Source organism: Abramis brama (genome assembly GCF_963993115.1).
Source record: "Abramis brama genome assembly, chromosome: 19".
NCBI classification, from domain to species: Eukaryota; Metazoa; Chordata; class Actinopteri; order Cypriniformes; family Leuciscidae; genus Abramis; species Abramis brama.
In genome coordinates this window covers 14925253-14952105 of record NC_139981.1, presented here as the reverse complement: position 1 = coordinate 14952105, position 26853 = coordinate 14925253, and the positions used below count along the sequence as shown (strand labels likewise).

The 26853-nt window shown below is 41.5% G+C and overlaps 1 protein-coding gene across 1 annotated transcript in view; it reads right to left on the bottom strand.

The window, feature by feature from the left end:
- slc24a3 (solute carrier family 24 member 3) overlaps positions 1-26853 on the bottom strand; it is an 81900-nt gene that overhangs the window by 15140 nt on the left and 39907 nt on the right. Inside the window, exon 3 of the mRNA XM_084092228.1 lies at positions 1138-1214. Within this exon, the coding sequence (XP_083948354.1) occupies positions 1138-1214 (77 nt within the window). The remainder of the gene's footprint in view (positions 1-1137; positions 1215-26853) is intronic.

Below are 26853 nucleotides of genomic sequence, written 5' to 3'. Positions count from 1 at the left end.
ACCTGCTTCACATGGTATGCTTCACTTAAATGTTGCTCAGACATGGCCTATGGAGGCAGAAAGGCCTGATGCATGATGTCCCTGTGATGGCTTACGATTATGGTGGTGGAACAAAACAACTCAATTTATTTAATTAAAACCAACTGCAGTGGATTTATTTAGAGAGCAATCATTCCTTTAATATTTCACATTCCAGGTTCAATATAAGTTAAGCTCACTTGTTGCATGATGTAAGTTACCACAAAACAATTTTCATTTATTTCTCACTTTCTCAAAAACAACAAAAACTAAAGCTATTTTCATTTCTAAGAGACAGGATAATTGCTTCAGGAATATGAAAAAATATGTTTATGTGTTTATTTGGCCGTAGAGTAGGGCTGGTAGTTTTTCAATGAAACACACTTCAATGAAAAACTATTCTATTGAGTCATGACTCAAAACAGCCACCCAGCTTACAATGCTTACAACTTTTAGTGCTATTCCAATTGGCTCCTTTTTATGCCTCCAGAGAACACTCAAAACAATCCATAAAAGAACAGACACTATAGGAAATACTGTTGGCAGAGGGAACTCTATTGTGTATTATTGTAAACAAATGATTGTGTCATCAGGCATAGACTGCCAGACAATAAAACCCATTCCACTCTCTATATGCACTCTATATCACTGTAGTAAACAGTATTTCATGTAAGAACTAAAGCATGCCAGCTGAAATAAAACTCTTGAAATGAGTACAGGCTTCATCAAGTTCTAGATCATATATCTGAACGTGACAACTGATTTGATTTGATTTGATTTGTTGCTCTGGTTAATAAAGCTCTCACAACAACAATTTAAGTTGTACAAACCCTTCTCTGCTTGAACACCTCTATTCGAGTGAGGTAATATAACCTGAAAATTAACATGATCAATTCACTCATGTGTACCAATGAGTAAGTCACTTGTAAAATCATTTGCAGTCACTGTAACAAATAATAGAGGTAAGGTCAGAAGGCCCTGAGCCCCTGACTCTTGAATGGAACACACAGTCTTGTGACTTCAAGTGTTCATGTAATTTTATAGATTTCAGCTAGAATAAGGCATTCAAACTATTTTATCAAATGCTGTAAAGAAAAAGCAGATGGTAGAGATACTTACAAACAGAACATGCAAGGCTACGGCCCCCTCCATTCGCTCCTGGTTGGTGAAAAGATCATCAGGGAACTCGTGTATACCTGCCAAAAACATGCAAACACACATTGAGCTACATGAATAGTCCAAGTATAAATCATAGAGCAACGCACATGTGTCTCAGAGAGTCTTCCCTGTCATTATACAGTACATCATGCAATTAAGAATATGGATCACTCCAGAGAAAAAAAATAGTCAATTCTTTCAATCACATACTAATTACAGCGCAAGTAGAATGTGCTGTCATACTTTTGTCTCTCTTAAAGGGATAGATCATAAAAATGTTCAAACTCTTAAATATGGAACACAAAAGGAGATATTTCACAGAAATGTCTGAGCTTCCCTCTTCCATCCAATGAAAATGATTGGGACCAAAGCTGTCAAGCTCCAAAAAGGACAAAAAAATCACCAAGCAACAATATTTTGAGTATTCTGAAGCCATATATGATTTGCAAGCAACAGACTAAATATCTTGCCTGGAAAATCTAGCTTGACAGCCGTGATCATCATTCGCTTTCATTGTATGGAAAAGAGCACCTTGGACATTCTGCCTAACTTTTGTATCCAATGAAAAAATACAGGTTTCAAAACATATGAGGGTGAGTAAATGATGACATAGTGTAAAATGTTGGGTGATTTATCCTTTTAAGAGTAAAAATAAAATAATTCTTTAATTATTCATCGGCAGAACCCATACAGAGAAACATTTTTACTCTGATCACTCAGAACAACAAAATGACTTTATCAGACGTCATTCACTGAGCTTCAGAGAGAATTGAGAACTATATGACTGAGGCATTGGTGTGATTTTCAGGAGCTTTTCTTGCAGTTCCGACGGCATTACTGCTGCTCCCAGTCCATCGCTGCTCTGTTAACAAGCTATTCACTGACACAGCGTGACACCTGGCCAGTTCCATTGATAAGCCTGCAGCCTGACGACAGAATCGGGTCAGTGAGAGTGGCCACTTATTTGCCTGGATTCAGTTTTACATGCTATAAGATGGTGGGAGTGTCAAAGTCAGCCTTGAGCTCTCTATAAAGTGTTGCAATTGTGCTCGTTCCTACACAGCCCGTTGCCATGACGTCAGCATCCAAGATACTACAGCCCTGATTGAAAAGCGTTGAAACCCCAGAGACCGGCTTTGTTCCATTCGGGGAAAAGCCTCATCTCTTTGTACAAATTTGAAACCTGATTTATTTCAGTACTGACAGAAAAATATCTCAGAATATGTGTAACGTTGGAGTCTGTCACTTATCATGACTGACTGAAAGACAGAGAGTATGTAGAGAAACTAAAATAAATTGCTTGTCTGATCCTCTCACACTGTTTCCCCTCCAAAATTGTCTATAAAAACACGTTTTATGTTTTTCAAGTAATTCATTTTTTTTATTTCCATGTATGGGTACATTTGGCCCAGAGGACCTTTAGAAAGTAAATTGTCACAATTTTCACATATTCATATTTCACATAATTGTAATATTTGAATGAAGTGTCAAAATTACAGATTGGAAATTATGCACAATCAGAATTTTATTCACAAGTGATGGTGACCTTGCATTTTTCTTTATTTTCATCACACAGCACATCTCATATTTCGGTGTTCCAGTACACTAACTTTTTGGTGGTCATAATAGAAATGAACCCACAACTGAGGGACAGTTATAATGTAAAATATAATATTTTATGATTGAAAGTCTAGGTCTGGGGCAAAAATATGTACGCAAAAGGCATTTAAAAAGTAGCAGTAAAGAAAGCAGGTAAAAAGTTTCCTTCATATTAAAATATATTTATATTCCGCTTTGCACAGATGTAATGTTACTCTCTTGTGCCGCCACTTTGTGAGCAAAGTATACAAACTACAAGCCAGTTCTCAGTTTTGTATAAAGATCAACAATAACTCTATTAGTATAACACGGCAGTAATATCTGCAAGGGTGTTTGTGCGTGTCCATGGCTGCGCATTGTGCAGTGACATTCCCTCCCAGATCACCGGGGAGGTTGAATGCGTCAGCAGGCTTCATAATGCCCCCAATGCCCTAAACACAACAGAGGTGAACTCAAACAACCCAAAAGAACTCACAAAAAAAAATGCTTTACCGCCCACTAGCATAACAAGAGCCTGTCACCTGGTTCTTATGTTATAGTAATGTGTTATAGTACACTCACAGTCCCTGAAACCGTCCCTGAAGTGTGTGAAAATAGAGACTGACCCTCACTCTATGACCTCTGAGTCTCATGTCAGTCTTCTATTGTTCATTTCACCCACAAAAACAGTGCTTCACTTGAGACAAAATGCTTCTTGATGACAAACAGATGAATAAAAAGTTGGACCGAGAGTCAGCTGCCTATTTTTATCCCAGGAACAACAGATCTGCTCTGGTGCTCATGGTTCACATGGGTTTCATTGTTGGTGTGGCCTTCATTAGAGAGTCACAGCCTCTTGGTTCTGGTCCCATCGCAGAGCGTTCCCTGGCACAAGAGATCCTGATTAATCTAATTTCAATTACAGCGCCAATGAATAAAGCAGCAATAAACAATAGCCAGTTAGTGCGAGTGGATCAATTAAAAAACACACAAAAACAGCAACAGAAAGATGAACTTAGCAAAGTTGAAAGGGTCAGCAGAAATGTCCCTTCTGTAATTAAGGAGGAGCCAAACAAACAGAAATGAATTCAAAATCTCTTATTGTACACTGGCAACAGTTAAAACAAACGGATGAGGCCTTGGTTCCTCTCCCAGACTGCAAGCAAGAATTAGACAAGAACATTCCAAGCTAGTGAGAAAAGACTAAAATCGCCCGGAAATGTAGGATAGAGAAGGACAGGGATTATTCTCAGCAGGATTTGGACCTTGCGCAACCTCCTCCTCCAGAGGACCAGGAGACTAATGGCCAGCAGGAAGGACATGAAGACTGTCCACATACATTAACCGCTGTCAGCACCGACCCCCTGCTCCTCCTCTGAGAACTGCCCAACTCCACATGAGGACATGAGACACATCCAAGTTCCCTTCAGTGCATTTTGTGAGCTTTGAGCTGTTTACATAAGTCTTCTTCAAAGGCTCTTAGCAGAGTATACAAGGGTAGGAAGACAAGGTACAAGGTAACATTCTCTAAGACATCCACTAAGATGTCTTCAGGGTGAATGGAAAGAATGGAAAGAACAGAAATGGTGATGTGATAGAAGTTGAAAGTCTTTTTAACTTTCTGCTCAAAGAATCCTGAAAAAAATGTATCACGGCCTCCACAAAAATATTAAGCAGTCAAACTGTTTTCAACATTGTTCAACAAATGTTTCACCAAATCATCATATTAGAATTGTTTCTGAAGGATCATGTGACACTGAAGACTGGAGTAATGACGATGAAAATTCAGCTTTGCTATCATAGAAATAAATAATATTTTAAAATATATTAAAATAGAAGGCATTTATTTCAATTATAATAATATTTCACAATAATTCTGTATTTTTTGAACAAATAATTGCAGCCTTGAGCATAAGACACTTCTTTCAAAATCATTACAAAAATCTTACAGACTCCAAACTTTTGAATGGTATGCATACATGCATATAGTATAACTAAAGCATTAGATCATCATTAGACATGACTTTTTGTGGCCTGGAAGCCAGATTGAAACCAGTTTCCTTAAGAGACAAAACACCGCCTGTTTAGTTATAGAGTGACTGGACAGTGAGGCAGCTGCCAGAGGTTTCGGACACAGATACAGTCGTGGAGTAGCTGTCAGTCAGACATAACAGCTTAACTGAGAGTGTCAGACCTCTGTAATTCCAATCAACAGGAAGGCAGCATCTGTTGTCAATTAAATCTAATTGATGAAATTAAAGTGCTTCCGTTGTCAAGACAAACAGTAACTAGAGAATGTCTCCCTCCTAAAGGGGCCGAAGATTTGGGAGGTGAATATATGTTGTTATTTTGTGGCTTGTACACTTACACATACTGTACAGATGCAATTATACAGTTAATGCAGGTAAACTGATCTTCAAAGAGGTGAAATCTACCCGAATAAAAACCACATATGCACATATAAAACTAACTACATGCAAATTGAAATGCATAAACACTGCATATACAGTGAGGAAAATAAGTATTTGAACACCCTGCTATTTTGCAAGTTCTCCCACTTAGAAATCATGGAGGGGTCTGAAATTGTCATCGTAGGTGCATGTCCACTGTGAGAGACATATTTAAAAAAAAATCCAGAAATCACAATGTATGATTTTTTAACTATTTATTTGTATGATACAGCTGCAAATACGTATTTGAACACCTGAGAAAATCAATGTTAATATTTGGTACAGTAGCCTTTGTTTGCAATTACAGAGGTCAAACGTTTCCTGTAGTTTTTCACCAGGTTTGCACACACTGCAGGAGGGATTTTGGCCCACTCCTCCACACAGATCTTCTCTAGATCAGTCAGGTTTCTGGGCTGTCGCTGAGAAACACAGAGTTTGAGCTCCCTCCAAAGATTCTCTATTGGGTTTAGGTCTGGAGACTGGCTAGGCCACGCCAGAACCTTGATATGCTTCTTACAGAGCCACTCCTTGGTTATCCTGGCTGTGTGCTTCAGGTCATTGTCATGTTGGAAGACCCAGCCTCGACCCATCTTCAATGCTCTAACTGAGGGAAGGAGGTTGTTCCCCAAAATCTCGCAATACATGGCCCCGGTCATCCTCTCCTTAATACAGTGCAGTCGCCCTGTCCCATGTGCAGAAAAACACCCCCAAAGCATGATGCTACCACCCCCATGCTTCACAGTAGGGATGGTGTTCTTGGGATGGTACTCATCATTCTTCTTCCTCCAAACACATTTAGTGGAATTATGACCAAAAAGTTCTATTTTGGTCTCATCTGACCACATGACTTTCTCCCATGACTCCTCTGGATCATCCAAATGGTCATTGGCAAACTTAAGACGGGCCTTGACATGTGCTGGTTTAAGCAGGGGAACCTTCCGTGCCATGCATGATTTCAAACCATGACGTCTTAGTGTATTACCAACAGTAACCTTGGAAACGGTGGTCCCAGCTCTTTTCAGGTCATTGACCAGCTCCTCCCGTGTAGTTCTGGGATGATTTCTCACCTTTCTTAGGATCATTGAGACCCCACGAGGTGAGATCTTGCATGGAGCCCCAGTCCGAGGGAGATTGACAGTCATGTTTAGCTTCTTCCATTTTCTAATGATTGCTCCAACAGTGGACCTTTTTTCACCAAGCTGCTTGGCAATTTCCCCGTAGCCCTTTCCAGCCTTGTGGAGGTGTACAATTTTGTCTCTAGTGTCTTTGGACAGCTCTTTGGTCTTGGCCATGTTAGTAGTTGGATTCTTACTGATTGTATGGGGTGGACAGGTGTCTTTATGCAGCTAACGACCTCAAACAGGTGCATCTAATTTAGGATAATAAATGGAGTGGAGGTGGACATTTTAAAGGCAGACTAACAGGTCTTTGAGGGTCAGAATTCTAGCTGATAGACAGGTGTTCAAATACTTATTTGCAGCTGTATCATACAAATAAATAGTTAAAAAATCATATATTGTGATTTCTGGATTTTTTTTTTTAGATTATGTCTCTCACAGTGGACATGCACCTATGATGACAATTTCAGACCCCTCCATGATTTCCAAGTGGGAGAACTTGCAAAATAGCAGGGTGTTCAAATACTTATTTTCCTCACTGTAACTACTATAGACAGATAGACAAACAGAGACAGACAGACAGACAGACTTTGGCCCAGGTAAGCCAAATAGAAAGACAATCTGGAGTAAATCTTGATTAAGGCAAGTCCTGACAGATATTTTCATTATTAGGAACTTGTCCGGGTTTACTGAGGTGAAACGGGTACAATAATTGTCGAGAAAATACACACAAAATACAGTTTAACTTCCTAAATAAAACATTGCACTGAGGAGAAATATTGTTTTGCTCCTCATTATTTATGTTTGATGATTACTACAGAAACCCTTCTGGGGATTTCATATGCTGTCTCTGGCATTATAATGTGTGTGTGGTTTAAAACAAATTTCCTAAGGGAGCTCTAAAGATATCGCACTTTCCATCATCAAAGTCAAACAACTGATTCACTTAGCGACTGAGCTAGACTTTGATAACAAGTAGAGCATATGACATATAAAGCACTTGAGGCTTCTTACACAATGACAACCTGCACTGAGGACCAACTTCCATTAAAGATAAAATCTTTATTAAATAAAAAATAATACATTTTCAATGAGAGGCTCTTTTAAAAAGTAATAACAACCTCATGTTACAGTATGTTTGTTTCTTTCCACTGTATACTTTTTCTTATCTGTCATGAGTTTCATGATTTAAACTCTACTGTCTTGCAGTCTGAGGCATCACTTTTCAAAGTAACACTCAATTTCCTAAAAATCCAGTCCTGTTTTTTTTTTTAAAACTTCCCTACCATGTCCATATTTGAACCTGGAGTTTAATCATGACATGCTTATGGTTAACCCTACAGAGTGCAAGCATTTGCTGGGATTTTTTTTAGATCACTTCATATGAAATGCAACACAATGACTGTTGCTGGTGACATAACTTTGGAGCAGATGCTGAGTCGTTGACAGATTCCATGAAAAAGTTCTGCCTCTTAAGTGATTTTCTTCTATAAAGCTGCTTTAATTGTCATGCAGAGCCTTAAATCCTGTTTTCCCATAGATTACATCAGTTGCCTTCCACCCATTTTATAATGTAAATTCCGTAATTTGCACTTAAACATGGCTGGAAACGCATAGCTTAATCCCAGTGCATGTCCTCAAACAGCATTGTCCAGTTTGGACAGGCCTATGGATAAAGCATTATTCGTTGATGTGGAATTACGTAAAGGTTGAGTAACGTAAAGAAAACTTAAGCTAATGCAATAACCGACTCATTTAAAACTGGTGAATTGCACAACCCAGTATTTTAAATTGAATTACATAATTCAGGGATATTAATGATGACGCCAGTAAAAAAAAAAAAAAAAAAAAAAAACGTACTCGGTTACTAACGTAACCTCGGTTCTCTCTAGAAGAGGGAACGAGTACTGCGTAATATCTTACGCTATGGGGAAATCTCTTTTCCGCGAGATACTGAAGCCAAAAATTATCCTTAATTTTGGAATAACGTAAAACGCGTTGGGGCAGCATGCAAACATTGGCGAGACAGCTCGCGCGCCTATTGGCTGCTCTGCGGCAACTGCAGCAGCCTATCGAAAGGACCCATCATGGGGGCGCTTTGAGCCCACTGCGTCACGTCCCGCCGAAACGGGCATGTCCTTGGGCTATAAATATAGCTTCGTCAGGCTGGTTTAGCTGGTTTTTCATCGCCAGAGCGAACCAGAGCGTGTTGCAGGCACGGCAAAGATACGCAGTACTCGTTCCCTCTTCTAGAGAGAACCGAGGTTATGTTAGTAACCGAGTACGTTCTCTTACGAGATGTTCTCTCGTACTGCGTAATATCTTACGCTATGGGGAACACAGTGTAAAACGCTGTGCATGCTGAGATCCAATACCAAAGTCCCAAGGGCAAGTGCCCGGGGCTCATATAGTACATGATCATCAGGAACTCACAGAGAGTCCAGGAAGAGGGGCTAGAATAGCATAGTTCCTGTAATAAACAGCATCCCATAAGGAGCAATTATGCTGATAGTGTTCCACACAGCCAGGGCGAGCAAACTCGGCCTGGTCTGATGAATATTGTGGGTCTTACACACTGCCCATAGAGCTGCGTGATTGATCAGCGAGCGTTTGCTCAAGCAGTTTCAGTATTCTGGGCCGAAAGCATTGGGGCAGACAATACCAATTTATTAGACCGAAAGCAGCGTAGCCTGCAAAAACGGGATCCTCTAGGTTATAAAACCTTATAAATGTAGACGGGGAGGCCCAGCTTGCAAGGCAATCCCACTAGACCAAGCCCACGACGAGGCCATGCCTCTTGTGGAGTGCGCTCTGACACCTAACGGGCACTGCAAGCCCTTTGAGGCGTAAGCCAGCGCTATAGCATAAACTATCCATCTGGATAGGCTCTGTTTCGACACGGCTAGTCCCTTAGAACGTCCGTTGAACGAGACAAAGAGCTGCTCTGTCTGTCTGAAGACAGACGAGCGAGACACATAAGCCCTTAATGCCCTGACCGGGCAAAGGAAGCTGGCGTCCTTCTCCTCGTTAGAGACCGGCAGGGCTGACAGGGAAATCACCTGAGACCTGAACGATGTGTTGAGGGATTTAGGAACGTACCCGTGCCTCGGTTTGAGTATGACTTTCGAGTCATTTGGCCCAAACTCCATACATGTCGCGCTCACTGAGAGCGCTTGTAAGTCCCCTATACGCTTTACTGAAGCGAGAGCCAGAAGAAACACTGTCTTGAAAGACAGGTGTTTGATATCTATTGATTGGACCGGCTCGAATGGGGCACCTTTCATAGCCTCCAAGACCGTAGAAAGGTCCCATATGGGAACTGAGGGAGGTCTGGGAGGTTTTAACCTCTTAGCTCCTCTAAGGAAGCGAATGACCAGATCGTTCCTTCCAAGTGACTGGCCAAGCGTTGGTTCAGTGAACGCTGCTATAGCCGCCACGTAAACTTTGAGCGTGGATGGGGTTCTGCCCTTATCCAGTAGCTCTTGCAGGAAGGAGAGAACCTCCGTCACCCCACAATTTGGGGGTGATATGCCACGGGCTGTGCACCAGCTAGAGAACACAGACCACTTTGAGGAATAGAGCCGTCTCTTAGAGGGGGCCCTAGCCTGCGTGATCGTGTTTAACACTCCCTCCGGGAGGTCAGCAGGTACCCGTTGATGGCCCACGCATGCAGGGACCAAAGCTCCGGGCGAGGATGCCAGATCGAGCCCTTGGCTTGAGAGAGGAGGTCCTTTCTCACTGGTATCGGCCATGGGGCAGTGCTTGTCAGCTGCATCAGAACTGGGAACCAAGCCTAGTTCTTCCAGAACGGAGCCACTAGTAGCACTGAGCATCCGTTTTCCCTGATCCGCTCTAATACCTGAGGTAGGAGCGCGACGGGGGGAAAAGTATAGAGCGGGCAGCGGGGCCAGACGTGGGCCCCGCTGCCCGCGTGCGTGTATTATAACAGGCTCGTTTGCTGCAATATTGATATTTCCAGTCGCCTGAACTTAAGAGGGGACTGAGAAATGTGTGAGAAATGGAAGTTAGTCCGGCCTCATTCATGCGTCACTTCTTTCGCTGGTGAGTGACGCATGAATGGGTGCAAGGGCGGGGTAGCTTTCTTATAACGTAAAGAAAACTAGCCCCGGGACCGTCCGCTCCTGACCTCTCTGTGAACGGTGCAGTTTGCGCGGCTCAAACAGAGGGAGAGCAGGTATCATCCCCCACAGACGCGGCTTCTTGGTCGATATCCACGACGGAAGCGGCGGCAGACGGCGGCCGCTGTCCATCAGGAAGAGACTCTAGCGAAGCGGGTGAAGCAGGCAGGCGAACCGGCGAGCTTTTGCGGGTTGGGGGAGGTTCCGGGACCCATTGAGCACGGCGCTTTTATGGCGCGGTACCGCGGCGGGCGGAGGTGCAGTCTCAGAGAAGGATGCCAGGCGAGTCCTCAGAGTCGCCATAGGCAATAGCTCGCAGTGAGGGCAGCCGCCGTCAGCGAGCGCGAGAGCTGCGCGATCCTCACACAGGCAGGAAAGGGGCATCTTGAAAAAGACGCCCGGCTCTTTTAGTGCAATGAGAGTGTGTGTCGCGGCGGCGAACACACACACACACAAAACACAGCAGCAGAGAAAAGGATATAATGCCGGATAGCGCAGCAGGAACGGCGGCTGAAGGCGGCGCGGCCAGCGGCTTCAGATGCAAGGCTTGTCCCACTGAAAGGCTTTTTCTGACGGCGCGGCTTCTTCTCTCAGGATGTGTGAGCTCCGCTGAAGAGATGAAAAATCAGCTAAACCAGCCTGACGAAGCTATATTTATAGCCCAAGGCCACGCCCGTTTCGGCGGGACGTGACGCAGTGGGCGCGAAGCGCCCCCATTGGAGCTGGCGTCACGATGGGGCCTTTCGATAGGCTGCTGCAGTTGCCGCAGAGCAGCCAATAGGCGCGCGAGCTGTCTCGCCTATGTCTGCATGCTGCCACAACGCGTTTTACATTATTCCAAAATTAAGGATAATTTTTGGCTTCAGTATCTCACGGAAAAGAGATTTCCCCATAGCGTAAGATATTACGCAGTACGAGAGAACCTCTCGTAAGAGAACCATATATCATTTTGCGATATTTTCTAAATGTCGTCAAAAAACTATTGCAAAATGCAAAAACTATTTCCATTAACTGATATTATGTGACTGAAGTCATTCCAAAAATCATGGCAACGGATGTTGATAGGTTTACGTCTATACCAGCCACCCCACTAGCTATTATTTTTAATCGAAGGAGACGAAGGAGTGTTTTTTTCAAGCATTAAAGGTGCTCTAAGCGACGTCACGCGTTTTTTAGGCCAAAACATTTTTTTGTCACATACAGCAAACATCTCCTCACTATCCGCTAGCTGCTTGTCCCCTGAACACACTGTAAAAAAACGCGGTCTCTGTAGACAGTCCAGGCTCCACAAACGAAAAAAAAAAAAAAAAAAAAACTGGCCAAGCCTGGACCACGAAACATAACAAGAATGATTTGGGGGTGGGGGCTTAGTGCGCGTGCACATGAAGGGGGGTGTGGGGAGTGGAGGTAATAATAATAATAATAATACATTTTATTTATAGGCGCCTTACATGACACTCAAGGACACCTTACAAACACAATAAAACAATCAACAATAATCAAGAGAGGTGAGAGAAGCATGAATAGGGAAGTTAGCTAGAGGAGAGATGTCCTAGACAACGACAATGACTAATGTTAAAAATTTATATTCTTGAGAATTTTGATATGGCCAACACATGACCAAAGAGACGACCTTCTGATGAACAAATAACAAAGAATAGGGAAAAGAAGAAGGAATGCGTGCAGTCCCAAATTTACATCGGAAAAGCGTTTAAAAGGTGGCGAGAACTTTGCCGGCAGAAGGGCTTCCAATCCGACATTTAGGTGGCTCTGTTTTTGCTGAACAGGTGGGTAAATCCAGTTTGGTTTTTCTAAATGGTTCATGACTGTTTCAGGAAGCACGGAAGGGAGGGGGAGGGGATGAGGAGGAGGGAGGGTCGAGCTAGTCTCCGTTTTGTTTGACAATACTTTGAACGTCAACAAGAAGTGACGTCACCCAACATCGCTTAGAGCACCTTTAATGGCAAGGAAAGCCCCTTATACTTGAGAGCAGCACATTTGAGGTGTTTCTCCCTTCTATCCCTCTATAAATTGTGGCATTTCTTTGTTGTTTAGAATCCAGTATTCCATAGTCATCATTTTGGGATCATTTTGACGATGGTGCTGTCTGTACGCAAAAAATGCGAAGGAAATTTTTTCCTGTTTTTAGTACACTGTTGTCCTGTAAACTTACCCTTATAAGCCAACAACACTAGTCTTCTCAGCAGTCAGCCTGAAACACAGCTGAGATACTGAGACCAATTAGTCCTGGATTCAATTAAAGCTATTCACAAGCCCTTCATTACAGCACTAACATCAGCATGCAATTGTTTCAGCTGAGTTATCTTCCCTCGTACACCAATCACAGCTACATTGTGTTGCTAATGGCTCCTTACATGATAAAACATTCATAGTCGCCTAAGAGTTCTTAATAACAGAAATTTTCTAGTAAACATGAAATGTTTCAACACACAAGTAAACTAGCTGATTTTTCTAACCAGGTCAAAATATAAATAAGACACAATGTTCTTACTTGCTCATGTAAAAAGGTTGAGAGTAGAGAACATATGTGATAGAAGATTTTAAGGCATGCAATGGTCAAATTATACTGTTTTTGAGTACAAACATCTCTCTTACACGCAAACACACACAGCCAAAGAAACAGGGGCCAGGATAAGCATATTTGATGATAGACGTTGAGTCCTTCTAAAATCCCTGACTTTTAAATCTATGCAGGATCAAGCAGGATTGACCTGCACTGTAACTGGGGTCCAGACTCACAGGGGGGGAAAATGGTGCCCATCCGTGCTTCTTACATAAGCGCACAAATATTATATAATTCAGACTTGTATAAATGATTCAATCTAATCCTATACATCATTAAATATATCTCATGAGATAAGGCTTTTTAAGAACAAAGCACAATGTACACTACAAGACACTGTGTAGTGAGCAGATGTATGTTACAAGTAGAAAAGGAAATGACAGTGTATAAACTTTAGTACTGTGTTTTTTTTCTTTTTTTTCTGAATGGTCAAGATACCTGAAATGTCCTGTTTCAAATTAAATAAAACATAAATTAAAAATAAATGTGTGTATCAAATTGATAATTGACTGATTTTACTTATCCATTAGAGATATCCATGTTTCTACTATTGTATTCCTGATACAAATTCTCATGTATGATATTATCACTACAGCCACTGGTATCCATTATCATTGATTTATTGATTTATTGCATCAACAAAAACAAACTAAGTAGCTGCTGTTTCAGCAGGTACTTTTATGATACCCAACTTCTCACATAAATGTGATGCAAAATCTAAACAATTATTATGTGATGTCACCCAGAGTGAAGTGGTCTGGAGTGGTCAGAGGGAAAATGACAATGACCCGAGCCCACCAACCTCTGCCACTAATCTCTCTATAGATATCAGATGTCTCTGGGGAGGAGGGGCAGATATCATCCATGAATGATGCATGAAGGTTGGAATGCATTAGTATAGTCACTAAGGATAATGTGACACTTTTATAAGTACAAGTATGTGAGAGGCATTAAAACTTTCCCGCTAAATCTATCCCTTTTTGTACCTCCATTCTGCTGATTCTGTGTTTTTATGTGCAGGGTGTTTGGGGACAGCATGTGTCCATCAGCTAAGCTCCTCAAATCCTGTTCTAATCTGTTGCATGATGATATGTGCAGGAAGCCTGGAAAATAATATTCAATGTATTTTCTCCATTATTAAAATATGGCTACCCTTACGCCATGGAGTTCACAATTTGCAAAAAAAAAGCTTTAAAAATGACCGTGTGGTTTAGCAGATGAGAGGGAGGGATTCAAAGACTCTTGAACCTTTTCCAAGAGATGTGTATTTGCTGAAGCTGAGACAAATTTCCATCAAGCTTTCAAGAAATATGAATCAGTTTACTGCTGTTTCCATTATGGCAGTTAGAGTACTTGACACTTCTTCTTTAAAACCAGTATTTAGTTATTAATTATTATTAATTATTTATTTTTAATTCTTTCTATATTTTTTGCCACTTTATACCAAAAGGTACATATACTAGAAATTAAAATATTTGTGTATGACCAGTGGCAACTGGGGGGAGTGTTTGTCAGTCATTCACCTTTAAGTACAAAACTATGGAGAAACTGACAATAGGGCATGATGTCAAGCAGAAAATATGTGGTGATTGTGTGTGTCTCAGCAATTTCCATCAACACAGCAAGCTGAAGAAAATGACAAGTGTAGCTAAGATGAAAGCTCTCAAACCCACCATCATTTGAATGCCACATGGCATGAATGACTGTGAGAGAGAGAGAGAGAGAGAGAGAGAGAGAGAGAGAGAGAGAGAGAACTCTATTCCGGCTGGCCAGAGATACATCTGGATGTGGCCCAATCTAATTACACTGAGATTGGAGCAGATCGTGCTATGTTGTGGTTGACCTGAACATATGAAAGGTGTCTGAGAGAAGATCTTATCTTTAAACATGAATGAAATTAATTAAAGAGTTACATAAAAAAAGAGTATAAGAATACAGCTGGAAAAATCATTTTAAAACATTATTGACTGAAAATGATTTGTAGAGCTAAAATGATGTCTCTGAAAATTATCTAATTTATAAGACCTGAAAATGTTGCTGATTTGACATATGAAGTTGAAACATGGTGAACTCGACTGTTTCTCCATTCAAGTAGATAGGAGATGTATGCCTATTGTCTACATAGAAATGGCTGCCAAGAACCTTTCTTCTGGCTCAACCAATAGCATGAGTTTAGTACAGGACCACTTATTTGTACAAACAATGAAATGTTAAGGAAAACTTTTTGGAAAGAATCATTATTTGTTTACTTGTGCAGTTCCAGTTGGTGCCACTATAGGTGCAAAAATTACACAGTTCAGGTGTAAAGGTGCGTTCAGTGGTTTGGTGCTAATTTACACATTTTTACACATTAAGAAATAAATTGAGTTCTTGTGAAGAGTCATCTGAACGGTGTACACACATAAGATGAAGCCTGTACTCATAATAGTTGTCTGTCTTTATGAACGGACCATTGAATCATTGACTCACCCAATCGTTTAAAACATTCAGACTCACTCAACAACAAAACACACTGCTGTGTTGCTCGGAGATGCACTACGTCTTGTGCGCACTACGTCTGTGGCTTTGTTTGGAACAATTTTTGTTGGTGAAATAGAGCAAAAACAGCTAATATTGACTAAACTTTTACACTATAAACGTCTTGTTTATTGAACTGTTGAACAAAATTATCACATTTGCAATTGCAATTAATATTTAACATAAAACTCCCCATGTCTCGAATTTTGAAGGTATTCTCATTGCATTCTACAAGGCTACATTAGGCAGTGAACTCTTGCACTCTCAAGGTGTTTTTGTTTGTTTTTTGCACAGTGAGTTTTTGAACATGACTCGATAATGTTAGCTCACGCATTATTAAAACCACAATTACGATATTATCATAGACGATACATATAACTATGTACAATATAACAAGTTAAAGATCAACTGAATGCACCTTTAAAGCAATTTTATATTTGATGTTACTATATTAATCCAGTGTATTTAACATATCACTACTTCTTGTTTATTTCACGTAAATGCACCACACTTAATGATTAAATCAAGCACTGAGGCTTATGTCAATCTAAAGAGTTTCTGTGCTAATGTCAGGAGATCAATCCATCCATCAGTCACCTCAGTGTGATGGCTGAAAGGCCTCCAGCACACCCGTGTGTCTCAAGGAATAAAACACACTCCCTCTGTCACATACTGGGATCCCATGATTTCTCTGGGAGCATGCTGTTTCTCCACGGAGATGCAATATTTCAGGAAACATACCTATAACGTGAAGATCATAAATCATACAGTGGAGGGATCAGGTCAGGATTCAAGATGGAATGTAAGAGAGAGAAACAAGAAGAGGATTGAAGGAGGACAGGAGGGAAAGACAGGACTGCTGTGTTTAAGACCAAAGTAGGCCAGTGGGACTGAAGAAAGGGCACATGGTAATCCTGGCATTTAATCAGGATGCCATAGAACGTGACCAGAAAAACCAAATCACACTCATACTCGACAAGGAAAAACAAAGATGGTTTATAATCATAAGCCTCATTATACAATCGGTTTGATCCAGACTGCAAATCAGATCAGGACGAAGTGCTTTCGTTTAGACAACTGCATTTTCCTGACAGCTGGAGTAGCAAACGTGGCCTAGCGAATAGCAAACAGGACTGAGTGTTTTAAAGTGAGGCTACCAACTAGCATCATAAAATTGCTAATACTTATTAATGTTATTGCTGTTGTTTTCCCACCAAAATTATACCACTTCCTGAAGGATGATTTTATGAAGGATGTGTTTTTTTTTTTTTTTACTGGGATATTACTAGGGGATGCCAGATCTATCTGTACCATATTAGTTAACGACTGGCATTATAAATGTTTTTAATCGATTAGTATTTGTCAATAGTGGACAAATATCAGCCAGTATTAGATATTTAACTGTTCATACTCATTTTCTCTATTTTTACATATTTATTTTAGATGACCTTTGCTGTCATGTAATACTCAATATAAGTGCTTTTGAAGTTCAATAAAAATCTTTAAAAATGTATTAACTGTTAAATGCAAAAATAAATCCCAAAATATACAGTATCCAGTATATAATAATACAATTACATTGTAAATCACAGTCACAATTTCTATCAGAAAAATCACACTTGGAGATTTTTGAGACTTGGAGAAAAATCACTCTTGTGTGAAAAATCACTTTTGGAGACTTGGAGAAAAATCACACTTGAAAAATCTGTTTTTATGCTGAGGAGCCGAGGCGAGGACCTATGCTATTCATCAGTGGTTCAGGTTGCACAACAACAGTGCCTGGTGGCTCAAGAACATAAAACTTGAAATGGGTTCCAAGGTGCTTGCGTTGAAAAATTTAGAAAAATGTTATCATCTCCGCGTAAACTTCACAACCGCGAATCTGTGAAAACGCTGATGGCATGCACATGCATATTACGTGTTCAGTCTATAGGTATGCGCGTTTGAATATATATGTGTGCACAGGGCCGTTTCTAGCCTTTTTGGCACCCTAGGCAAGAACCCCCCCCACAAACAGAATGCCTATATAGGCTACTTAATTAAAGTCTTGTGCTGTTTTATAAAGGCACAAAACCATATCACAATTTCGATTTTAGTTCGTTGACAAAATATAACGCTAGAGACCTTTATGTTAGGCTATCAATTTTACATCTCATGTGTTGGGAAAAGGGAGAAGAGCGAGTTCGGCAAAAGGCGGATTCGAACTCGGGTCGAACGCATCAAAAGCTACTTTCAAGCACCTCACACCTTACGACCTATGCCACTGTGTATATTTAGTGGTGGGCGTCTTTTTGCCAAAAAGACAGGCACTTAGTGCAAATATACGCTCCATTATCGGAAATGTAAAAAAAAGAAGGATTTTTCTTCCACTCGCTTGGGCGAGAAAAAAATCTATTGGTGTGGTGGGGGCTCTCACTGGCGCCCCCCAGCTGTTTGCGCCCTAGGCGACCGCCTAGTTTGCCTATGCCTAGAAACGGCCCTGGGCGTAGTCTTTCTTTACAAATTGACCTCACCAAATTACTTGTCTGGCCTTACAAATTCTTAATAACTTGAACTGGAATCAACATGGAACAATGTAACGTCGACTGACAAATGGGGCCCCTATGGAAAGCGCCGCAACCGTTCATTTTTCATCCATGACCAGTGTTTGTTAACGCTGGGGAAGCGTACCTATTCCAATGGAGAGGGACGCTACAGAGGCCACATCATACCCGTAAGGAGGAACGTGTGGAAATACACAAATGGAGTTACCCGTGGGGCAGTGCTACATATGAAAAAATCCCTGCGGTGGGTCCTGCCTAGACAGGGATGGAGCTGCTTCAGGTGCAGAGATGGGACAGAGCAGAATCTGCCCAGGGAAAGACACGGATTTACCGACAGGGACACCATACAGTGGAAGAATACACACATGGGATTACCAAGGGGGAATCACAACACATGGAGCATCTAGCCCAGTACAAGTGCTGACCGAGCGGACATGCACTCAAGTACAGGGCCTGGATCTTAAGCTCAGCTGACTCAAGCAGCTCAAACGGAGCTCTCTGTAGACCAGGAGGGGATGAGGTGTGGCCTGGGAGGAAACCTGGCCTGACCTCTCAGACACCTGACGACCAGGTCGTGCTTTCCTAGTGACTTACAGTCAACTGCAACGTGATGTGCCCCAATGGAGGCCATATACACCTAAAGGGAGAGGGGGACAGTCTCCACTTCAACCCTTTTTGCAGGACCCTTCTTACCCCTGAACATATTCAGACAGGTCAGCACTGACTGTGCGTGCTCGTTGGTGAGATGCGTTGGTGAGATTACTGACCAAGTCCAACTCCATATCAAGAAAAGAGATGCTCTGCACAGGGGAAAGCTTGCTCGTCTCCCAGTTGACCCTAAGCCCTAGATGGCAGAGGTGCCTGAGCACCAGGTCCCTGTGTTCGGGACAGAACGGGACAGGAAAACAGACCTTGAGAGTGAGCTAGAATGAGCCAGTCGTCGAGATAGATGAGAATGTTACAGGATGGCCATCACATGCAGGGTGAAGGCAGCCTGGCTAGTGGCACTGTAAGCCTTAGCAGCCAGGGCTGTCGTCGTCTTACAGGCCTTTGAGGTGGCAGGCACAAGTGCACCGCAATTGCACACTCCACCTGGGGAATCTCCACGTAAACCTTGGCAGCCCCACAATCGAGGTTAGTGAAAGGTGCCTTGCACAATTTCTGAACCTCCTCACACCGTGTTCTAACCAGACGCAATGCGATAAGATTCCAGCGACAGATAATTTGTCTGTCCACACCAGATGTGACACGACTATGGGACGCGATTAAAATCACAGCCAATCAGAAGCCAATGGTGGGCTCTCTCGGCAAGCCCCCGGCACTCGCAACGAAACGGATAAGTACATAATCAAATTCATGAATATTACACCATTTTAACATTATTAAAAATACATATTGAGTTACTGAAACAATTGTTGTCATAGAATACAGTTGTCTGTTAACAATGAGTTGACAGTTTAAACGTTCTTGTTCACTTTTATTTATTTTGAAAATCAAACTCACACAGACGCTTTTAACATTACATAAAGCACAGAAACAGTACCTGAGATTATCACTTTCTGTTGTTGTTCCAGCCGAGATGTTGCAGAGATATAAACCATTTCTAAAATAGAATCATCGTGTGTCACCGTCGTGGCTGGACATGGTGTCATGCACTTCTGGGAAGAAAGGCACAGGGGTGGGCGGAACACAGCTGTGGACACTGTGAGTGCTCAGGACAAGGTGGAGGGTTCCACTCGATTCCGATGCCCGCGGAGGCCCGGGCAAGCATGACCGTCAACTCTGCATCCGACTCAGCCTGAGCGACTACGCCAGAACGGTGAAGTTCGGCAGCTTCATCTACCCCCGCAGAGGACAGTAGCCCGCTCTCTGATGCAGCAATCGAACATCTGATCCTTACCCGGAGCGCCGAATGACACGCTGGGCCCCCCGTGCGAAGGACCCGTGCCATCAATCGGCAGCTCGACGGCAGAAGTGCTTCCATGTAACCATCAGGTCTCCCAAAGTGTTAACCATGCCCGTGGCTCTGCATTGTACAGAGGCAGTGTGCTGGGCAACAACATAGGGAACTCCAGTCGCAACCGCAGTGACTCGCTCTGAGGGCATGAACCATACCCAAACACTGCCTCAGCATGCTCTCGCCCCAGACATGTGAGACAGAGCCGTGGCCGTTAGATGAAGACAGGAAACGACTGCATCCAGAAACACATGGACAGAAAGGCATCTTTAAAAAGCTGCTTGCCGACCGTGCTTGCTCTTTTAGGGAAGCACCCAGGGGAATTTCGCTGCACTTAACTGTGCACTGATAAGTCGAAAACCGCTGAATGCACTCTCTCCAACTGTGTAGAACGATCTTCTGTAGCACTTTTTTCGTTGCTTGGTGACTGGAAGAGTGATCACTGTGCAACCACTCGGCTCTGAAGCAAAAATCTGAATGAGTGGATTTTTCTAAAACTCAGAGGTGATTGGGGCTCCCAAGTGAGACCCCATTTGTCAGTTGACATAACGTTGTAGTGAATGATAGATGGGGAACTGAAACTCACAGCTACAATACAGTTGAAATGATCAGAAGCAAGTATAAATCTGCAGAAGAAAGTTTGTCAGGTAAAACTCCACACACAAGCACATACCCATCGAACATAAACAACTGCACAATGGGAACCATGTGCCTCACTTTATTTCCTTCTTTCCATCCTCCCCTCACTTAGGTCTGCATTACACAGTGTGGGAACATTTAACAACACATGCTCAATCTCTCTCTCTCTCACCCACACATACTCACACATGCTGGCAAACTGTGAGGGCCATTCGTGCACAACACAGACCTTACACTGCAGGATCATAAAGAGGAATTCTATGTGGATAAGTGAATATTTCAGCCCCACAATACCAGACTAAGGCCTCTGATAAGCTAAAGCTTCCTCTGGGGAAGGACGAGGAGCCGTGAAGATCCGGCTCTGCGTGAAGTGAAGCACATGAAGGCTTTACTCGGCGGGATGGAGACAGTGGGAGGCTGCTGCCTGCCATGCTATGTCCATTCCGACCGCTCCATCTCATGATGTTTGGCTGCTCACATGACCGGGCCTGTGTTTAATTACAAACACATTTATTGAGGTGGAATGCTCGTAAAGAAAAACGTCTGTGCCAGAAAGGTCTGCAAAAACAAGACAGAGCAAATTAACTGATCAGTGTATTGATGGAAATGTTGTCAAAAGAGACGAGCAGACAACAGAGACAATGATGAATGTAATGTGACATGAGTGAACACCTCTCACAATGTTGAATAAGCAAGCAAACAAACAAACAATCAAAAACCCAGGGTTCTCTCTGTTTCTCTCCTGACATGTGTTCCCAGTGACTAACCAGAGGTGTTTTATTAACTTTTAAAGCTGTTTGTACCTCTGGGAGTCACGAAAGGAAGAAAACAAACAGAGCGAGGGGGAGAGAGAAGGTCTCTTCACTGTTGGATATAAGTTTTGACAACTTCAAATTTAATATACACCCTCTCTCACAGACACAAACTCACAACAAATGACCCAGAATACATAAATGAATAGCAACCTACATTTATTTAAAAGTATTAGAAGCATCAATGAATCTCTAAATTCAAGAGCTATGAGTATTGCTCATACCAGTGTTTTTTAACAATTTATCTACAGCAGTCAAGCACAAATTCACCTGAAGTAATTTAAACTCACACTTGCTGTGAATGCATCTACAAATTGCCAATTTTCTTATTTAGCCTGTTAATAATTGTGCATATTTTTGGGAATATTAATACATTCCAATGTTTTATTTTTCTTACTATTGTATGATAAACCACCTGTGTCCTGAAGAAAAGCCAGCCGAGAACCAATGGTGACGAAATTAAAGATGACTTGTTTAGAAATATACTGCTAATAAAATTCTGGGTAAAACCGATAAGCCGATAAGTATTTTCAAGTTATAGTCAATAAATGGATGTTTTTAAACTTTTTTTTTTTCATTACTTTTATTTAGCAAGAACTCATTAAATCCATCAAAAGTGATTTTAATGACTTTTACAAAACAAAACAATTTTTAAAAAAATAAATTAAGATTTTTCTAGAATCCTGAAATCCTAGAATCTCTACAAAAATATGAATCAGTACAAGTTAATTTATATAAGAATAAGAAATGTTTCTTGAGCACTAAATCAGCATATCAGAATGATTTATAAAGGTTCATGTGACAATGAAGACTGGAGTAATGATGCGGAAAATTCAGAGTTTCCATTACATCAATAAATTACATTTAAAAAAATATTAAAAGAGAAATTACAATTTTAAATTGTAATAACATTTCACTTACTTTTCTCTACTGTACTGAATAAATGCAGCTTTGGTGAACATAAGAAACTTCCAAAAACAAAAAAAACAAAAAAAAAAACTTTTGAATGGTAGGGTATACTCTAAATATATTAAACAAAATGAATTAAAAATAAAGCACTAAAAGCTGAAATCATTCATTGTAAATGCTATGAATTTGTGAACGTAAATGTGGATAATAATGTCCAGATCAGTATAAAAACAGAAATTAGATGACCGCAAAGGTAATCAAAATATAAAAATAAGGGGGGAAAAACATGCGCATGGGAAATAAGTATATTTATTTTAAAATAATTCCAATAAAATAGAAATAAAATAAAATCTCCAATTTCAGCTGATATCTGATATGGTACCAAAATATTGTGCATCTCTAAATTTAAGCACACCCAACCCAATAAAACGGAAAGAGTCAGAATGATGACAGTAAGAGCTCCAAACAGGAGGCAGGTCATAACAGCACATTACCCCAGTGCGAGTGAGCCCTATGAGGCAGCAGGCCTGATCCTGTCCATGCTTCATACCTGTCAACATTTGGGTACCAAAATACGGGAGACCTGGGGGGGTTTCAGTTCAACCACATGCGGTTTCATGTCATCTATACATTACACATGCACCCCATCGCCAAATCATAGAAAAATTCAGTTAAGACAGTTGTATTCATCTTAAAAATACACAACAAATCAATATACAGAAAAACAGATTTCTAAAATAAGGTATAGGCCACAAATCTGTGAGTAGGCTATAGTTTTCAAAACTGAACAGGTGATGTTGTGTAATATTCAGTTACTGTAAGAAACTGTTCCAGCGAGTGGAGTTTACTGGTACTGAATATTACACATCACCTGTGTGTAGCCTACTCCAATAACTGGAACAGATTTTCACTGGAACTGAATATTACATCCAAATATTGTTATGTAATCAATCAGCATATTGTTGTGTAACTTCACCTATTGGAACAGTACTTCACAATTTTTCACAGGAACTGAATATTACAAACAACTATTGCGAAAGAACGATTTACAAAACACAGATTGCGAAAGCGTGCACGGATTATGAATTTGTTCACTGTTACCGTTGTATGTATTCTTTTTTTTTTCTGTATAGTTCTATTTTGTTAATAAATTTTGCATTCTATTTTGGTTTTCTCGGGTGTCCCTATTTTTGTTGTGTCCCTTTTGAGCCACGGGGCGAAACGGGTATGGATTGAAAAACCAAAGCAACTGTACGGTTTACAAATCTGAGCACAGCTGAGACTTTTTCTCTGGTAGCCTACTTTTGGCGTAGGATATTTATTTCCGTCAAGGTCAGGCTGCGATGTCAAATGTATTCCCAGGAATGAGTGATGTGCTTTCCGCTTTTAAAGTTTTATAAAATAAGTAGCCTATATGGCTTGAATGGTTTAAAAGAATTAGCAAGAATAAAAGCTCATCATATAATGTAACGCCATGCAGCCAAAGGATGACAGAAAAAAACGGATGCTGCGTTAATTGCGTTAAATATTTACTTAACACGGAGTCTTTTCCCAATTCTACCAGTAACGCTTATTCAACTTCCCGCGTCTACTACCTGCGCAGATATCGACGGCACAACTGGGTTGTAGGTTGCCAGGTTGAGCTCACAAATGGGTTGAAATTTGTATGATGTGTTGATTGCGCGAATAGGATGGGTTTCATACAAGATCTGGCAACTGGACAACCTTGGAATAATAATTGATGTGATTATTCATATAACGACGTTTGGGCCATACAAATAACGGGAGTTTCACGGGAGAAATAACAAAACGGGAGGGGGGCGGGAGATGGGTGTGAAATACGGGAGACTCCCGGGGAAAACGGGAGTGTTGACAGGTATGCCATGCTTCCTCTACACAGTGCTACTCATTCATTTTTAAGTGTGATGAGGGATAAAAAACATAGCTGTAAAGCAACACAGTCCGCAAGGACTCATGAACAGCCGTAGAGCCTATCCATCTGCAATCTCTGCTGTTTAAATTTAACACATATCATCATTAGTCTTACCCTTCTCTCGCTTTCCTTGTCTCTCTCTCTCTACATGTCAATGCAGACTGATCACTCATCTCCGCCACCAATGGAAAGAAAAAAATAATCACAAATGAGATATCTCAGGTGTTTCTTACTTAAATCTGACTAAGGTGATTTTCTGGCATCAGACTTGTTTTTGATTTCAGAGGGGCTCTTTTAGATGGTGACCCCATAATGGGCACTGGATCTGAAATCTTCCATCTGGCTCATGGGCATTCAGTTCTGCAGATAGGTTGTTTTGAGCCAATCATCTAAACCATAAATGTATTTTTTTTGTTTTTACGGTAGATAACCATTAATGGCCGATATTCTAATTATTTTTTCTATATGACGTCCCATGTCAACCATCATTTGAGTGTTTTTTTCCCCCCATTTTGGTGTTTGAGTGTCACTCAGAGGTGACTGGCTGATTAATGGGTGATTGATTAGATCAGATCAGACATTACATTCAAAACAATATTAAAAATACAATAGTATATAAATAATATTAAAATAAAACTGACATAAGAACACACTTAGTCTCAAACCGTAGACTACAATTCAAATCCTTGACCCTAAAATTCCTTGATGTACATGATTTAATAATCTCTAATCCAAATTTGACTCTTATACTTTAAGGCACTAAAGCCTATTAAGTGGAATCGATGATTAACACCCTGAAGTTTGTTTTGGAGAGTTGTGAGAGGTGAAAGCACAGCTGCGGTTCCATCGAGATGGAAATCAGAGGCCCTTGTGGGACACAGACACGGCTGGGTTCTGAAGGGAGCAGAGAAGCAGAGAGGAGAGACGCACAAACATGTTTACACAACACACAAATGAACACGCACACACACGCATATGCTAATGGCTCTATGACAGAAACTGCTACTAGTGTAAGAGCAGCCAATGTCTCTGCTCTCAGAGAACTCCCTGCATTATTCAGAGATTGTTAATAATTAAGCAGTGAGCTCATTGCAAATGATGTATCTACATCCAAACTCAGCTATGACTCTACTTCCAGTTCAATCTGAGGATTTGTGCTGAGACGCAGAGAGATTATGACACTTCACTGTCACATCTCTCTTAAACGCCTCTCCACAGTCGAGGCAAACAGCAGCCTCGCTTTTAGTCTCTCCAGAGTGCGGCCCTCAAGTGCGGCCCCGCTGAGTGCGGCCCTCAAGGCTGCTTCCTTTCTCAAAGCTGCACGCTCCGGTTTCAATTGTCAAGAATCTATTTTCTTTCTTTTTTTTATACAAAAAGCAAGGGAGCTCTAAATCCAAAACCCTAAGGTTACATTTTTATATCTAAAAGATTGGGGAATTTCAAAGGGAACTCGGGCTGCGTTGGAAGTTAAGACTGTGGGAACGCCTCTGCATGATTGTGTCTGCAGCACTTGTGTAATCACTTTTTTGTGGAATATCGTCCTGTGATGCGTGACGTTTTACCGCGGAAGCTAAAGGATACCCAGACCAAACATCGTCAGATTCTGTGCCTTTAGTAAGCGCTCTGTGTGATTTTTTGTCTTATTTGGTGTTGTTTGTCCCATTAAGAAACGAATAAACAGCAGTTAAGATCTGTGTGTCTTCCTGCCTGTGCTACATTATGGGAAGCGACCTGTGTGTGTTCTGTTTGGAAGTGGAGCAGTGTGCACGCTTTCCCCCCGATTGCTCTGCTCCCAGGAGTTCTAGATAGGGTTCGCCAGGACAAGGCCCATCTAATATTTGTAGCTTCATTCTGGCCGGCTCAAGTATGGTTCTCAGACCATATTTCTCTCTTCAATAGCTCTCCATTGGAAATTTCCATCAGGAGGGACCCTTCTGTCCCAAGCAAGGGGTACAATCCTTAACTCTTGCCTGGACTTCGTGGGACATTGAGGTTAAGGCTGGATACATGCGAGAGTTCTGGCCTGGAATTTGGCTGTGGTTCTAGAGGTTTGTCCCTGGCACTTCTTTGAACTATTGATACTGTTTCAGAGAAGTTACCTTATTCTCAATTCTCGCCAAGTAGTTTTGCAGGCCTGTTATCCTCTTCCATTCGTGTCGGAGTACAAAGGGAACACACAAACGCCAGTCAGGGCATTTGTGTGTTACGTCCACTGGTCTGCTCAGTGGCGTAAGACTGACCAGTTGTTGGTATGCTAATGGTTCACCCATACAGGGTTCCTTGGCATCCAAACAGAAAATGAGCAAACAGTTTGTTAAGGCTATGTCTACAGCTTGTGAGACGTGTGACCTTCCTTTTGCCTCTAGTTGTTGTGAGGGCCCATTTTACTGGGACTATAACATATGTTCTTCATGCCTGTGAGTGACTTCACGCAGAGGCGTTCCTATAGTGTCGTAACTTCCAACGCAGTGTCTTGCTCTCTTTTCAGGGAACCATGG